The following is an 18,827-nucleotide window of genomic DNA, read 5'->3' on the forward strand; positions in this document are numbered from 1 at the left end:
TAGATAGTCGAGTGTTTCTCTTTGTCTTACTCAGTTCTTTAGCATTAGTGTTAGTATGATATCTTTTATTCATAGATGTCTATTACTACCTAAAGTTTGACTGCATTATTGGATTCGATCTTATTTCAGCTTGCTGTTATTCCTACTTATTGCAATTACCTTTTTTAGTCGTTTTCTAGCCGAGAGTCTATCGGAAATAGCCTCTCTGCCCTTCCAGTGGTAGGGGTAAGACTGCGTACATCTTACCCTCCTCAGACAGCACTTGTAGAAAACTACTAGATTTTTTGTTATTGGTGTTGTTGTTGTTCCCCTTAGAAGCAGTTCCTATAAATTTGGTCAAACATTAATTGATATACAAAAGTATTTTTTAAATTGTTAAACATAAACCGTTTTTTTAAAAAAACTTTTCAAAAAAACTTGTTTGTAAGAAAGTTCAAGCCCGACCCGTTTAACAATTGGTCCGATCATCCTCTTTGCATTCGCATCATCTAAGCTCTCTTCTTCCTCTCTCCGATCTCTGCAATGAGAAAAGCTCAAACTACAATTCTCTGCGCCTCTCAAGTAAGTGAATCTTTGTCAAATTGCAGGTTGAAACATGATCTAGAATCTCAGATTTTTCTTTAGAAAACACACACACACACAGAACTGTCAGTTGTAAGACTTTTTCTATAGAACTTATCAAGATCTGATTTATACATCAGTCTCCAAAATGTCTTGTTTGGCACTTTCCCTTCAACCCACAAATGGACCTGACATCTTACTCCAAACCCGTGAATGGTTCCCTCCTTCTCGTGCCCTAATGGCCCTTTCCGCTTTTCGCCAAACCCGCCTTGCCTTTTCCAAACAAGCCCAACTACCCACCCCCTCTGACTCTTCTTCTGATCCTTCTATGTCCCTTGGTGATGACCCGCTCGCTGCTTCTTCGGGTCAAGTTATTGTTGGTGTCGAATCCAGGTACCGTGTTGTTTACCGCCTTGTTAACTCGATTTATGTCCTTGCTATTACCACTGCTGATGATAATAACGACAAAGAAATGGTTGTTAATAATGTGTTTGAGTGTATTAGTATTGTGAATCAAGCTGTTTCTGTGGTGGTTACTGCATGCCGGGGTGTTGATGTCACTCCGGAGAAGTTAGCTAAGAAGTACGCAGAGATTTATATGGCTTTGGATATTGTGTTAAGAGGGGTTAGTAATATTAGGCTGGCGGCTATGTTGGCGTCTATGCACGGGGAGAGTATTGCCAAGATGGTGCATTCTGCTATTCATACGGAGAATAAGATCAGGGGAGCTGATAGTTGGGTGAATGTGGAGGCTCATGCGTTGGGACAAGAAGGTGGAGTGGAATCGTTCTCAAAAGTCTTGTTTGAGTTGCCTCAGGAGACGTTGGAGGCGGGTGATGAGGTGGCAGCATCGTTAGCGATTATGGGTGGAGAAAAGGAGGAAGAGAAAATTGAGGAGATTGAGGGGGAGAAAGATCCATTTGCTGCAAGTGATATGATTAATAAGCCGGAGTCTTTGGTGGGTGATTTTAAGAAGGATAAGGATAAGGATAGTTCGGATGTATCGAAAGCATTGGCAGGGCTTGAGGTGACTACCTTGCCACCTGCTGCAGCCACCCAGTCAACCCATATTGGTGTGGAAGGGTTTGAAGGGGATTATGGTGGGATAGAGTTTAGTAATGACGGATCAACTCTGCAGCAGGATTTTGAAGGGATTAATGATGCTTGGGGTGGTGGATTAGATGCTTCAGAGTATGTGGGAACGAAAAAGGTGAAGAAAGATCAGGGTCTTGGTGGGCTTGAGTTACTGGAGACTAGTGAACCACCTAAAGCTGCAGCTGGAGCTGCTACTGATGGTGGTGCTGGGAAAAAACTTGAGGATATTTTGGTGAAGAAAATGAATGGTCCAGAAATGTTCATCACCGAGGAGATCAGTGCGGAGTTCAGAGAATCATTGCTTGCGAGGGTTGGGTTGATGGGCGTTGTTTTCTTAAGAACACTGCCCCTGAAGTCTTCTGATGATAAGGAAACTGAGTTTTCCTTCAAGGTTGAAGGCACCGCTGGTGTTAAGAGGTTTGTCGTGCAAAACTCTCATGTGAGCAGCCTTGGGAATGGTTTGTTTCATGTGAAGACAGCACATTCAAATGAGCCTATACCTATTATTAAGTACAGTTTGCTGCCGCGTTTAACTCCATTGCCTTTGAGGATTCGACTTGTTAAGCGTCTTAGTGGGACATTACTCTCTGTAATGCTGCAGTACGTTGCAAATCCTGATCTTCCAGTTCCTTTAACCAATGTTTCCTTTGTCCTGAAATTGCCAGTAGACCCCACATTATTGAAAGTTACACCCAAAGCTGTATTGAACCGGTCTGAGAGAGAACTGAAATGGCATGTTGATGAGATCCCACTCAAGGGTCATCCTGGTAAGCTGAGGGCGAGGTTCCCTGTAGATATTAATGATGATGATGGTGGGGAAGAGCTAGTGCTTTTTGGTTACGTAAAGTTTTCATCCCAAGGGCCTAGATCTTTGTCTGGCATTTCTCTGCAGCCAGCTATAGAGGGCAAGGCCGATTTTTATGAGGTTGATCACAGGTATTCAAGTGGAGTTTACACATGCAATTAAGCTTCAAAGATTTTTTATTTGTTGGTTTCAAAATTGTGTTGTTTACTTTCTATCTTCTCGACATGGTATGAGATGTCAAAGTATTTGCAGCTTTCTTTGAATGTACTAGAATGTAATCTAGGTGATCTGTTCTTTTGAGGAATTCTTGTGTTTAAATCTTCTCAGTCGTTCTTTTTATGTAATGGGACAAAACATTTTGATATCTGATGTATGTCGTCCAAATAAAATGTTTTGTTTTCTGGGTCTTAACATCTGTACCTTCTCTCGTTTGTGAGAGAAATTCTGGAACATTTTGTCCTGGGAATCATTATAAGCAATTTGTCACATTTGTTGCTTTCTACATATAAATGTAGAAGTGTTATTTCATGGCTGTGGTTATCTTGGACCTTATATGCAAAGGGTGATTCATTCACTGCACTGCCTGAGAACCTTTCGAAGAAATTCTGGTGATTAAACAATCAACTCTATTTGTCATCAGTAGAAGTGTCGTTCGGTTGCAGAAACTTATGTTTGCACCATACTTATTTGGATCTTGGCTTATGGAGTTGTTTTTCTTGAAATCAGTAAATATTTTTGATCTATTGCTATTGGCTCCAATGTTGTGTACTTGTGTCGCTGTACTAAAAGTCACAGAATGTGGATAGGACTAGGGATACATTGCTGGTCCGAAATTCAGAGTGAATCTGTACAATCTACAATGTATTTAAATAGTTAAAATAAATCATATTAGCCATTAATGAAACTCCTATTTGTCCACAAAAGAAGAGTCCGGCAAAACCAAGCATTGTGCATCAATCCCTTGAAAAAGGTTCTCCGTCCCTCCTTGTCTACAGGCACTAAAATTGACACCTAGAGACAGTTTTTCCGCACCTTTGTACTTCTGCATTTGCAGTAAAAACACCGAAGCCTGGACAAACTCTCTGGCCAAGTTCCTTGGTTCAGTGAATGCCCTTCTACAAGAACACATTGTTAGGTCGTGTTTGAAGCACAACTGAGCTTCAAAGAGCATTATCTGTACTGAAGAAAGCATACAGTGATAATATGCGGAAAATGTTGCATGTAGGCCCTGAGTCTTGTTCAGCGGCATCTAAACTATTAAAAGAAGAGGATACTGAAGCTTGGGGCTTTGAACCATATGGTTTAGATGAAACTGATTGCAACTGCAAGGCTCTTGTTCACAAAGCGATTTTGCTAGCAGCAAATATCAAATTTCTACTTCCCTACCTTTCAAATTTCAAAGTCGTTCTCTCTTGTCATAGTGTTGGATGCAGTGGATTAATGATCTCCAAGATATCTAACAAGACTCTTCCAGAGTTGGCAAGGGTGGCTGCTGATGGTTTAGTTATTTTACCTGGCAAATACTGATAACTTTGGTCATTATTATTTTCTTAAATAGTTCAGCTGGTACACTATTTTGGAACTGGTGATGTTAAACTGAGGTAGGGTTACTCTGGCATATTATTTACTATAAGAAGGCAGTTATTGTTGTGATGTTTGACCTTATAATAATAACCATTTGACATGTGGCTAAAATATTTGATTGCGTTCTTAGGTTATCTTGGTCACCAAAGGTTAATGTGGCGGAGCAATCAAATTTGGCTGCCCGGTAAGTCAATGATCATTTTTTTGTATCGCTTAAGTATATTTTGATGATGGTATCTCTCTCTCTCTCTCTCTGTAGATTTAACATTCATCAACGATAGATCATATTTGTTTTAAACCAGAGCTGACGCTTCCATTGCATATGCTATACTCAGACCTAATTACCAAGTTCTGTGTCGTGCATCTTGACTTGTACAACTATCACTACAAGAAAGTGATGATACAACGGCATTTATTTAGTGACATTTGAAATAAATGTTAGAAAAAAAAGAATTTAATGACACCTATAAAAATGCTGTAAAAACGGCGTTTGATGCAAAATGTCGAAAGCATTGTGACTTTTATATCAAATGTCATATTATTGGTCGATATTACTAACATTTACAACTAATGTTTGATTTTTTTAATTGTTAGATCATTCTTTATATTTAGCACTAGAATTGAAAAGCTACTGGATGCATAAATTTTATTATCAACAAAAGAGTTCGGAACAAAATAAGAGGTTAAAATAATCTTTTTAGGTAAGTTAAATGTTGTTTGTACAATTAGAATAAGTGAGTACTCTTCTAAAAGCAATACAAAACAAAGCATAAGACCAAAAAGTCTAGAAAACTAGAACCATCAAAGGCCACTCTAGCACTCATGTGGGTTGTTTGGAGGGAGAATAATATGAGAGCTTTTGATGGAGTAGAGAAAGATCTTGTAAGCTCGAGGAGTAGCCTCTTTTCACTTATTTATTTTTGGGTGCACCCATGAAGTTCTTATTTGTATAGAAGATTGAGTGTCATTCGTAGAACACCATGTTCTCTTGTAAGGTTTTCTACTCTTTGTATACGCGCGTCTATTTTGCCCTTTTTAATGAAATTTATTACCTTAAAATGATAAGCCAAGATATTGCCACTAGAAGACACCCAATTCGTAGAAGCACCAAAACCCCCGATTGAATACCAAAACCAAATAGAAGCCTATGATGCAGGTATTTCGCAAATCTATTCCATCTTTTCTCAAATCCCGTTCGACTTTTCAAAAGTGGTCGACTCTGGCTCCTTAATATATTCGCTCTCTACAAATTAAGGCTATCAAATAATATGGAGAGCTTTGCACTAGTTTGGAGATTCGATTTTTTTTTTTTGCTTGAAAGGTTTTAGGGCTTCCCTCCTTTGAATTTCCTAAAATTGTAGCTTTCTTTACTAATTAAAAATTTCAAACTACTGATATTAGTATTTTATCAAGCTTTGACCGTGCGTAAGGCGAGTGATACTATTCCTCTAGTTGAGATCCTTACTGATTGAAGCGATTTGGAACCAATAACATTACAGATACGTAGAGATTGTTACTAAGATTTGGTGTTGGCTCTTGATTTATTCTTAAAGTACTTCTTATAATATGTTCGCACATTATGTAATTTCACGTGAATCTCTTTACATTCTATCTATCAGCAGAGGCGGATGCAGTGTGTTAGTTATGGGTTCAATTGAACCCATAACTTTCGACGTTGAGTAAAAATTTATGTGTAAAAATTCATTAAAATTGCAAAAATAATTGATTTGAACCCATAACTTTAAAAATATAATGGGTTCAATGTTAAAAATCTTAAAAGTTGAACCCATAAAATTTAAATCCTGGATCCGCCTCTGTCTATCAGTCGATAGCTGGCCATTTATTTGCGGTTTGAAGAATACATGAAATGGAGGCAACACTACTGGAATACCATTGATATAGGGTTGAAGAATCTTTGTGAGGCTTTTGCAGGTTCGTATCTACTGTCTATTTCGTTTAATAATATGGAAAGCTAATTCTTTGTTATGTAGGAGTCAGAAAAGTATTTTTGTGTTCTAAAAGTATTTTAGATATTTCTTGTTTCCTAGTTAATTAGGCGGGAGATGTGCACAGATAGCCAGTAATAACACATGTATTTACTTTTAAGCCACTGTTTTAAATGTATTTAGTCTTTAGCCACTGCTTTAATAAATTTTTACCCGTCCGGACGAAAATACCCTTATACTATATAGAATTTCGCTGATACATACACTCTTTATTTACGATTAGCAGCAGCTCAAACTTACGTGCAGAGAATTGTTGTGATCGTCCAAAATTGTAGAAGCTTCTCTTCCGATTTCAAACTTCTAGTCTAAGTTCAGAATTCAACTTTCTCGTCCAAAATTCACCATAAAATTACAGTAATTTCTAAAGTTTCAGATATCTCTATATGCTTTTATGTGTTTGTGTGGATTTTTATTTTGTTACCAAAGAATAAGATGCTAGGAATTTGATTTTTTTTCTTTTCTGTATTGATAACGTTAAGGACATCACGTCCTTAACTCTGTAATTGTTCTGTAAATATTGAGGACATAATGTTAAGGATTTGGTGTCCTTAACATGATTGTTGTTCTAAAAAATATTAAGGACAAAGTGTCCTATGTTTTGCAACTTGTATTAATAAAGTTAAGGACACGATGTCCTTAACTTCATGACTGTTGTTCTAAATATTAAGGACATAGTGTCCTGTATTTGCAAATTGTATTAATAAAGTTAAGGACACGATGTCCTTAACTTCATGACTGTTGTTCTAAATATTAAGGACACTATGTCCTTAATATTTTCACTGCACACATCAAAGTGAAGGATAGCTTGTCCTTAACATTTACACTGCACACATCAAAGTTAAGGACAACTTGTCCTTAAAATTTTCATTGCACACATCAAAGTTAAGGACAACTTGTCCTTAACTTTTACAATGCACACATCCAAGTTAAGGACACCATGTCCTTAACTTTTTCACTGCACACATCCAAGTTAAGGACATCATGTCCTTAACACTTTGACTGCACACATCAAAGTTAAGGACATAGTGTCCTGTTTTTGCAACTTGTACTGATAAAGTTTAGGACATGATGTCCTTAATTTCATGACTACTATGTAAAAATTAAGGACACAGTGTCCTGTTTTTGCAACTTGTACTAATAAAGTTTAGGACATGATGTCCTTAACTTCATGACTATTGTGTAAATATTAAGGACATAATGACCTGTATTTGCAACTTGTATTGATAAAGTTTAGGACATGATATCCTTAACTTCATGACTGTTGTTCTAAATATTAAGGACACAATGTCCTGTGTTTGCAACTTGTATTGATAAAGTTTAGGACATCGTGTCCTTAACTTCACGATTGATGTATAAATATGTCCTGAATTTTCCATTTTCTTGACTTGCAGGATGGATACAATATGTATTATAGTTGCTTTTAATGGTAGATGGACTGCAGACTATAAGTATCTTGATCATCAAACAAAGCTTGTTCTAGTACCTGAGGCAATTCGATTTGAAGATTTCATTAACCAGGTCTTTGAAGTTATTGAATTGGATAGAGACAAGTTTGAAGCAATGATATGGTTTGATATCAATCTGGGAACAAGCAAGGGAATGCTTGTATCCAAAGATTTAGATCTTCACACATGTATAGAGTTACTAAAAAGCCATTCACTCTTCAAGGGCTGTCGTTTCATTGTTGATGTTTCGGAAAGAGTTTTTAGTTCTACAAGCACTTTTGAACATGTCAATACAGAAACTAAATAAGACAATCAAGATAAATGCCAACAGATAATGGAAATAGATGTGGTTGAAGCTCAACCAATAACTGAAGAGGTGCTTCAAATATTTGATTCTATTCAAGTGGAAGGACAAAGCATTATAGAGATTGACAACGAACAAGCTTTGGGTATTCAAGTTTTAGAGAGTGCACCGGTAATAGAAGGAGTTGCTGAAAAAATATTTACTCAACTAACTAGACGAAGCTCAAATTCGAAACAAAAAGAATCCCCAACTACGATATTAAGAGAAAATGCTTCGTTAGATGAAATAAAAATGGGATCAATATTTGACAAAAAGAAGAGTATAATTAACTGTTTTTTCAATATAGCAATTAAAGGACATTTTGAATTCAAGAAGGTAAAAATCAAGCTCAACAAGATATTCGTTGAAATGCAATGATGATAGGTGTGGGTGATATGTGCGTGCTTTCCGAATTAAAGATTCAACACTATTCAAGATAGTAAAGATTGAGAAAAATTATGACTGCTCAGTTAACACTATGAAAACTGATCAAAGGCATGCAACTTCAAAGTTGATTAGTGGTTACATTATCGACAATCTTCGAGACCCAAGGTTTAAAGTTACACCAGCCTTTATTATGGCAGAAATGCAAAAATTGCATGGACTAGACATTGGTTATCACAAGGCGTGGCGTGCTATTCAACGTGCTTTAACTTTAATAAGAGGAATTCCTGAAGAGAATTATGAATTATTGTCTTCATACTTGTATATGATGAAAAGTAAAAACCTGGGAACATATACTAACATAAAGATAGACGACAACAACAGGTAAACAATCAAAAAGAGTTTATTAATCTATTTTATAAACTTTAGGACATGGTGTCCTTAACTTGGATGTGTGCAATGAAAATGTTAAGGATATGATGTCCTTAACTTTGATGTGTGCAGTGAAAAGGCTAAGGACATGGTGTCCTTAACTTGGATGTGTGTAGTGAAAAAGTTAAGGACATGGTGTCCTTAACTTTGATGTGTGTAGTGAAAATGTTAAGGACATGGTGTCCTTAACTTTGATGTGTGCAGTAAAAATATTAAGGACATGGTGTCCTTAACTTGGATGTGTGCAGTAAAAAAGTTAAGGACATGGTGTTCTTAACTTGGATGTGTGTAGTGAAAAACTTAAGGACATGGTGTCCTTAACTTTGATGTGTGCATTGTAAAAGTTAAGGACATGGTGTCCTTAACTTTGATGTGTGCAGTGAAAAAGTTAAGGACATTGTGTCCTTAACTTTGCTGTGTGCAGTGAAAATATTAAGAACATGCTGTCCTTAACTTTGATGTGTGCATTGTAAATGTTAATGACAAGCTGTCCTTAACTTAGATGTGTGCATTATAAAAGTTAAGGACATAGTGTCCTTAACTTTGATGTGTGCATTGTAAAGGTTAAGAACAAGTTGTCCTTAACTTTGATGTGTCCAGTGAAAATGTTAAGGACATGGTGTCCTTAACTTTGATGTATGCAGTGAAAAGGCTAATGACATGGTGTCCTTAACTTGGATGTGTGCAGTGAAAAAGTTAAGGACATGGTGTCCTTAACTTGGATGTATGCAGTGAAAATGTTAAGGACAAGCTGTTCTTAACTTTGATGTGTGCAGTAAAAATGTTAAGGACATGGTATCCTTAACTTTGATGTGTGTATTATAAAAGTTAATGACATGGTGTCCTTAACTTTGATTTGTGCAGTGAAAATATTTAGGACATGATGTCCTTAACTTTGATGTGTGTATTATAAAAGTTAAGGACATGTTAAGGACATGATGTCCTTAACTTTGATTTGTGCAGTGAAAAAGTTAAGGATATGGTGTCCTTAACTTGGATGTATGCATTGTAAAAGTTAAGGATATGGTGTCCTTAACTTTGATGTGTGCATTATAAAAGTTAAGGACAAACTGTCCTTAACTTGGATGTGTGCATTGTAAAAGTTAAGGACATGGTGTCCTTAACTTTGATGTGTGCATTGTAAAGGTTACTGGCAAGTTGTCCTTAACTTTGATGTGTGCAGTGAAAATGTTAAGGACATAGTGTCCTTAACTTGGATGTGTGTAGTGAAAAACTTAAGGACATGGTGTCCTTAATATTGATGTGTGCATTGTAAAAGTTAAGGACATGGTATCCTTAACTTTGATGTGTGCAGTGAAAATGTTAAGGACATGGTGTCCTTAACTTTTATGTGTGCATTGTAAAAGTTAAGGGCATGGTGTCCTTAACTTTGATGTGTACATTCTAAAAGTTAAGGACAAGCTGTCCTTAACTTTGATGTGTGCAGTGAAAACGTTAAGGACATGGTGTCCTTAATTTTGATGTGTGCAGTGAAAGTGTTAAGGACACATTGTTCTTAACTTTAATGTGTGCAGTGAAAATGTTTTGGACATGGTGTCCTTAACTTTGATGTGTGTATTATAAAAGTTAAGGACATGGTGCCCTTAACTTTGATTTGTGCAATGAAAAAGTTAAGGACATGGTGTCCTTAACTTGGATGTGTGCATTGTAAAAGTTAAGGACATGATGTCCGTAACTTTGATGCGTGCATTGTAAAAGTTAAGGACAAGCTGTCCTTAACTTGGATGTGTGTAGTGAAAAACTTAAGGACATGGTGTCCTTAACATTGATGTGTGCATCGTAAAAGTTAAGGACATGGTATCCTTAACTTTGATGTGTACAGTGAAAATGTTAAGGACATGTTGTCCTTAACTTTTATGTGTGTATTGTAAAAGTTAAGGGCATGATGTCCTTAACTTTGATGTGTACATTCTAAAAGTTAAGGACAAGCTGTCCTTAACTTTGATGTGTGCAGTGAAAACGTTAAAGACATAGTGTCCTTAACTTTGTTGTATGCAGTGAAAATGTTAAGGACACGTTGTTCTTAACTTTGATGTATGCAGTGAAAATGTTAAGGACATGATGTCCTTAACTTTGATGTGTGTATTATAAAAGTTAAGGACATGATGCCCTTAACTTTGATGTGTGTAGTGAAAAAGTTAAGGACATGGTGTCCTTAACTTTGATGTGTGCATTGTAAAAGTTAAGGACATGGTGTCCGTAACTTTGATGCGTGCATTGTAAAAGTTAAGGACAAGCTGGCCTTAACTTGGATGTGTGCATTGTAAGTTAAGGACATGGTGTCCTTAACTTTGATGTGTGCAGTGAAAATATTAAGGACATGGTGTCCTTAACTTGGATGTGTGTAGTGAAAAACTTAAGGACATGGTATCCTTAACTTTGATGTGTGCATTGTAAAAGTTAAGGACATGGTATCCTTGACTTTGATGTGTGCAGTGAAAATGTTAAGGACATGGTGTCCTTAACTTTGATGTGTGCAGTAAAAATGTTAAGGACATGGTGTCCTTTACTTTTATGTGTGCATTGTAAAAGTTAAGGGTATGGTGTCCTTAACTTTGATGTGTACATTCTAAAAGTTAAGGACAAGCTGTCCTTAACTTTGATGTATGCACTGAAAATGTTAGGGACATTGTGTCCTTAACTCTGATGTGCGCAGTGAAAATGTTAAGGACAAGATGTCCTTAACTTTGATGTGTACAGTGTAAATGTTAAGGATTTGGTGTTCTGTATTTTTAACCTTCTGTTAAACTATATTTTCAAGTTTCTTTATATGTTTTATGCATATGGATCATCAATAGCTGGTTGGAATCATTGTAGACCAGTGATTGCTGTTGATGCAACTTTTTTGAAGTCAAAATATCGTGGTGTTTTAATGATTTCAGTTTCAAAGGATGCAAATAACCAAATATTCCCACTAGCCTTTGGAATTGCAGAATCTGAAAATAACATTTCCTATGAGTGGTACTTTAGTGAGTTTCGCAATGCAATTGGGAGCCGTGGCAATTTAAATTTTTTATCAGACAGGCATCAATCTATTGCACATGGCATTGCAAAGGTATATCCTGAAAGCCACCATGGGATTTGTATCTATCATTTGGAGCAGAACTTAAAGCGAAGGAAAGTGAAAAGTGAGGTCATAAAACTTTTCTAAAGTGCTGCAAGAATATACAGGCGCAAAGAATTTGATCTATACATGTCAGATATAGCAAAAGTTGATAAGAAGACTTTTGACTACTTGATGGAAGAACCACCAGAAAGGTGGGAACGTTCTTGTAATCCACGACGAAGATATGACTTGTTCACAACAAACAAAGTTGAGTCAATGAATTCTGTGCTATTAGAAGCAAGGGAGTTGCCTATATTAAGAATGATGGATTTCATCCAAGTGAAGCTATAACGTTGGTTTTATGAAAGAAGAAATGAAGCAGAAGGAACTTTTTATGACGTTTCTTGTTGGGTAGAAGAGGAATTGAAGAAACAGATAGATTTAGTTTTTACTTTAAATGTAAGTATTATGTTCTTACTTTAGCTTATTATTTTAATGATAATTTAACATAATGTACTAACTTATAGTTTTTCAACTTTGAAGGTCTTCCCTGTTGATTCATGGCATTCTAGAGTTGAGGAAGAGGGAATTACTTTCTTGGTGGATTTAAACAAAAGAACATGTGATTGTTTTCAGTTTTAATTTGATGAATTACCATGTATACATGCAATTGCAGCTATCGAGAAGAGAAACATCAAGAAATTCAATTTCTGCTCGGACTGATACTTAAAGGAATCTTGGCTGAAAACATATGAAAGACAAATACATCCTGTAAGAGAGTGTTAAGTCACAAATTATTAAACCTCCAGATTTCAAAGTCCCGCCAGGTAGAAGGCAGAAGAAAAGGCATATTCCAACTACCGAATCATCAAAAATAACATTCAAATGTGGTCGTTGCAGAAGAATTGGTCATAATAGAACATCTTGTATATATTCTCCGGCAGTCCATCCATTTTCAAGGAAGCATAGAGAATAATAGATATATCCACTTATGTTTATCTACTCTTTTAAGTTTTTGCTATAAATTGGATTCATTTAGATTATTTTTATTTGAGCAAGTAAACATTAGCAAATGGTTATATAAAAGATGTCCTGAATTTTCAAAGTTTCTTTGCGCTTACGTGCTCTTTGTTTCTTTTTCTTTTTCTGGGAGTTCAATTTACCTTTGTCGGACCAATTATTGTTTATGGGATTTTATTCTTGCCGTAAGTAAAAAATAAAGTCCTTTTCTTTATATAATTTGATGCCTGAAGATTGCTACATCTTTATTTTTAAAATTAGATTGGTACAAGTAAAACTTAAGGACATAATCTTTTAAAAGTCCTGAAAATTTCAAGTATGAATCTAATATTAAGGACATAAATTTCTAAAATGTCCTTAACTTCTGAAAATCTCAGATTATTGTCTAGATTTCCAGAAGTTCAGGACATTTCAGAAAAATATGTCCTGAATATTATTTTCATCCTTCAACAAATCAGGACGTTTATGAACATTATGTCCTGAAGTTCTACAACAATCAATATTTCTTTTGTTATATCTCTACAGATTTAATAAAAGACTGGCAATTTAAAATGGACAAATTTGTAGTTATAAAACTTGACATCTGCAGCTTGCTAAACACGGCTTGCTACATCTTATTTTTAAAATGAGATTGGTACAAGTAGACTTCAGGACATAATTTTTTGAAACGTCCTGAACATTTGAAGTATGAATCTAACATATAGGACATAAATTTCTAAAATGTCATTTACTTCTGGAAATCTCAGTTTATTGTCTATATTCCAGAAGTTTAGCACATTTAAAAAAATATGTCCTGAATATTATTTTCATCCTTCAACAAATAAGGATGTAGTTAACAGATTCTGAAATTCTACAACAATCAATGTGTGTTGCTTTGAATTTCTAAAATTTTTAAGATAATTTAATCAAAGATTGGCCCTTTAAAACTTTGAAAAAAATGAACAAATCAATAGTTAACAGAAAGAAAGAAATTAATAGCACGATGCTTTCATATTACTGCTGAAACTGTAATTTAGCATAGCTGTGACCAAAAAATTATGCTATGCAAACAAAATAAAGTGCCTTGTGATAATTTACAAGATATTTCAGAATTCATATGGATTCTTTACTATAATTTTATACCAATTCCACTACAACTGACTTTCTTTACAACTACACTACAGCTCCTTTGGGCAAGAAGTTTTATTTTCACTATCATAGTCGTCGCCGACATTTTCTGGTGGTGTATCATAACCAGAATTTCTTTTCCACTCTACATGTGCCCAAAGATTTGCTGCAAGTTCTTTTCTAAAGTTTGATATGTCCTCAGGTTGGAATTTCTCCACATCCTTTCCCATCATCAACAACTCCACATACTTGATTAGGAATGCACCACAATCAGTCCTAAGAAAAATGTAAGATATGGAGTCAATTAAGCAATATCTTTAATAAAATAAATCTAAAGTACATATAAATTATATAGCAAATGACAACACGTACGATCCAGTTTGGTGTGGTGATCTTTGCCGCTGAATATCAAATTTGTTGAATGCATTTCCAAAAGACTTGTGATTTTTCTCAAACTGTGAGAACTTTAGCAAGTGGAGGATCATGCGTGCATACATTTCAATGTGTTTCATTCCTTGCTCATATGGCTCACCATATATGGAATCATACACATCAATCTTTCTCTCATTCAAGTCCAATAATCCCAAAAGAAAATATGTCACAACATCATTATCTTTTGAAGGAAGCCGACATGGAAAAAAATTTTTGTCAACCTCTGTCCAAGCAATTCCACATCTACGATTGTCACCCCACACATATGGTATGAGAACCAACTGATTATCATCACACCAAAAGAAATCTGAAGCATCTTCATTGAAATTCTTATACACAATTAGCATATAGTTATCAAAAAATATATCTGTAGTGGTGCAACGAAAAGGATGGGCGCAAGGGTTGTAGCATTCCTTCTTTCTCAAATAATACAGGGTAATGTCAATATGCTTCATAAAAAGGCAAAAAAAGAAAAAAAATTCATCAGTCATAAATAATTAAAAAATAATAAATTAAGAAGAAAGAAAACAAATGCATTGTGAATTATCAAACCTTATCATCAAGTACAAATCAACTATCTGCAAGCTCAAGGAAGAATATTTTGCTACTGATTTTGTGATGGTACAATTTATATGGATTCTTTCTCACACCATTATCCTCAGCATATATATCAGTTTGTCCCCTGAAAATTTTGAAAAAATCAGAGTTAGAAAGTTTATAAGTTAGTCCTCAATTCCTAATTAAGGACACTTGGTCCTGAACTTACAGTAACAAGGTCATAAGTTTAGGACACTTGGTCCTGAAGTTAGAGTTGTAAATTCAAAAATTAAGGACAGGTAGTCCTTAAGTTACAGTTACAAGTTTAAAAGTTAAGGACACTTGGTCCCGAACTTAGACTTACAAGCTCATAAATTAAAGTCCTGAACTTAGAGTAACAAGCTCATAAGTTAAGGACAATTGATCCTGAACTTAGAGTGGAAGTTCAAAAATTAAGGACACTTGGTCCTGAAGTTAGAGTTGCAAATTCAAAAATTAAGAACATGTAGTCCTTAACTTACAATTACAAGTTCAAAAGTTAAGGACACTTGGTCCTGAACTTAGACTTACAAGCTCATAAATTAAAGTGCTGAACTTAGAGTAACAAGCTCATAAGTTAAGGACAATTGGTCCTGAACTTAGAGTGGAAGTTCAAAAATTAAGGACACTTGGTCCTGAAGTTAGAGTTGCAAATTCAAAAATTAAGGACAGGTATTCCTTTACAGTTACAAGTTCAAAAGTTAAGGACACTTGTTCCTGAACTTAGACTTACAAGCTCATAAATTAAAGTCCTGAACTTAGAGTAACAAGCTCATAAGTTAAGGACAATTAGTCCTGAACTTAGAGTAGAAGTTCAAAAACTAAGGACACTTGGTCCTGAAGTTAGAGTTGCAAATTCAAAAATTAAGGACAAGATGTCCTTAACTTACAGTTACAAGTTCAAAAGTTAAGGACACTTGGTCCTGAACTTAGACTTACAATCTCATAAATTAAAGGACAATTAGTCCTGAACTTAGAGTAACAAGCTCATAAGTTAAGGATAATTGGTCCTGAACTTAGAGTGGAAGTTCAAAAATTAAGGACACTTGGTCCTGAAGTTAGAGTTGCAAATTCAAAAATTAAGGACAGGTAGTCCTTAACTTACAGTTACAACTTCAAAAGTTAAGGACACTTGGTGCTGAATTTAGACTTACAAGCTCATAAATTAAAGTCCTGAACTTAGACTAACAAGCTCATAAGTTAAGTACAATTGGTCCTGAACTTAGAGTGGAAGTTCAAAAATTAAGGACACTTGGTCCTGAAGTTAGAGTAGCAAATTCAAAAATTAAGGACAGGTAGTCCTTAACTTATAGTTATAAGTTAAAAAGTTAATGATACTTAGTCCTGAACTTAGACTTACAATCTCAAAAGTTAAGGACACTTAATCCTTAACTTAGAGTTACAAGCTCAACAATTTAGGACATTTATTCATGAAGTTAGAGTTGGAAGCTCAATACACTTAGTCCTAAATTTAAAATTACAAGTTCAAGACACAAATATAAGCAATTAAGAAATAATGAATACATTTAGGGACTTACACTTTTTTGCGACCTTTCCTTTTCTACTTGCCCAACAACCCAATTAAATTCTTCAATAAGATTTCATCATCTTTGGCATAATGAAAAATATATGTACGAGTATATTATGATTTTATCCAGCCTGTATACTTGGAGTATTTTCATTGTGGGCCTTCAATGTTCCTCTTTTTCTTTTCTGTTCAAAAGGAGATTTCAATTGCCAACTAAGCTTCTTATTCCTTTTAACTCGACCAAGATCTTCTTCAACATTTCCTTCAACCTCCATAGTCAAACCCTCATCAATGCTCATTTGTGTAGTCGGAGGAGTAGGAGAAAGAATAGCAAATGATGGACCATCAAAACCAATACTATTTCTCTTCGTTTTCCTAGTATATTGGTTAACGTTTTCATTTTTGTTTTGCTCTGCAAGCAACACTACATATACATTAGTTTGCTGTAAGTCGTCAATTCTATGATAAATTGTCAAATGAAGAGACAAAAACTAAGGACAAAATTTTTGAAATGTCCTGACAATTTGAATTATGAATACAATATTAAGGACACAATCAATACCTGTGTTGGCCACGCTGCCTTCTTGTATTTCTTTAACAGACAATGGTGCTGACATATTGATTGCATTATCTTTATCTTGTAACTGTTCTCCATGTTCTTCGATTGCAAGTTCACAAGATTCTGCAAAATATTTATAGGAGCTAACACAATTAGTACTTTTTACTAATCTTTCATTAAAACAAACATGTATAAGATGAAAAAAACTCCGTCTAACCTTTTGCAACTGTCAAGATCATGCAAGTTAAATCATTATCTTGACTAGCATTTTTTTGGCTTCCATCATTGTCTGTAAGAAAGAGAGAGAGGTGTAGAGATATCATATGTTCCTTCTATACATTTGCAAACAATCTCACTTATGCTTGTTCCTGGGGTATTTTCTATGTCTTGAGATTGTCCTCCACTTCTCTCTTTTGAAATTTCATCATCTTGATAGTCCACTTGTAACGACCCAACCGGTCGTTTCGAGAGTTATAGCCCCGTTTTTCCCTTTTCTATGTCTTAAGCATAACTTTTCACCCTCAGACGGACGGGCAGTCCGAGCGCACTATTCAGATATTGGAGGACATGTTACGTGCTTGTGTCATTGACTTTGGGGGTTCATGGGACCAGTTTCTGTCACTCGCGGAGTTTGCATATAACAACATTTATCAATCGAGTATTCAGATGGCTCCGTACGAGGCTTTGTATGGGAGGAGGTGTAGATCTCCGGTTGGATGGTTTGAGCCGGGTGAGGCTAGGCTCTTAGGTACAGACTTGGTCCAGGACGCATTAGATAAGGTGAAAGTGATTCAGGAGCGGCTTCGCACGGCCCAGTCAAGGAAGAAGAGCTACGCGGATAGGAAGGTCCGTGATGTGTCTTTTATGGTTGGGGAGAAGGTTTTGCTGAAGGTATCACCCGTGAAGGGTGTTATGAGGTTTGGGAAGAGGGGCAAGTTGAGCCCCCTGTTCATTGGGCCTTTTGAGGTGCTTCAGAGGATAGGAGAGGTGGCTTATAAGCTTGCCTTGCCACCCATCTTGTCGAGTGTGCATCCAGTGTTTCATGTTTCCATGCTCCGGAAGTATATTGGAGATCCCTCCCATGTTTTGGATTTCAGCACGGTCCAGTTGGAGGGTGATATGACTTATGATGTGGAGCCGATGGCTATTTTAGATCGGCAAGTTCGAAGGTTAAGGTCAAAGGATATAGCTTCAGTGAAGGTGCAATGGAGAGGTCAGCCTGTGGAGGAGGCCACCTGGGAGACCGAGCGGGAGATGCGGAGCAGATATCCACGCCTATTCAAGACTCCAGGTATGTTTCTAGACCCGTTCGAAGACGAATATATGTTTAAGAGGGGGAGGATGTAATGACCCGGCCGGTCGTTTCGAGAGTTATAGCCCCATTTTCCCCATTTCTACTTCTTTTTGTGTTATTCAGCTATATTATGTTATATCGGGTTAGTTGGTTCGGGTTCGGAAGGAACTCGGAGTGAATTGAGACACTTAGTCTCTTAAGTAGAATCTTAAGTTGGAAAAGTCAACCGGATGTTGACCTATGTGTAAACGATCTCGGATTTGAATTCTGATGGTTCCGTTAGCTCCGTTAGGTGATTTTGGACTTAGGAGTGCGTCCGGAATGTGATTTGGAGGTCTGTGATATAATTAGGCTTGAATTGGCGGAATTGGAAATTTGACGATTTCAGTCGGCAGTGGAAAATTTGATATCGGGGTCGGAATGGAATTCCGGAAGTTGGAGTAGGTTCGTAGTGTCATTTGTGATGTGTGTGCAAAATTTGAGGTTATTCGGATGTGGTTTGGTTTGTTTCGGCATCGGTTGCCGAATTTGGAAATTTAGAAGTTCTTAGGCTTGAATCCGAGGGTAATTTGGTATTTGGATGTTGTTT

The 18,827-nt window shown here is 36.0% G+C and overlaps 1 protein-coding gene across 1 annotated transcript; it reads left to right on the forward strand.

Annotated features, from left to right (window-relative positions):
* The first annotated feature begins 437 nt into the window (after positions 1-437).
* On the forward strand, positions 438-2,868 carry LOC107764905 (uncharacterized). The gene has a single exon (XM_016583490.2). It carries the CDS (start codon positions 710-712, stop codon positions 2,621-2,623), a length of 1,914 nt encoding a protein of 637 aa, XP_016438976.2. The 5' UTR covers positions 438-709; the 3' UTR covers positions 2,624-2,868.
* The last annotated feature ends 15,959 nt before the right edge of the window (positions 2,869-18,827 follow it).

This window comes from Nicotiana tabacum, chromosome 9 (genome assembly GCF_000715075.1).
Source record: "Nicotiana tabacum cultivar K326 chromosome 9, ASM71507v2, whole genome shotgun sequence".
Classification (NCBI taxonomy): Eukaryota; Viridiplantae; Streptophyta; class Magnoliopsida; order Solanales; family Solanaceae; genus Nicotiana; species Nicotiana tabacum.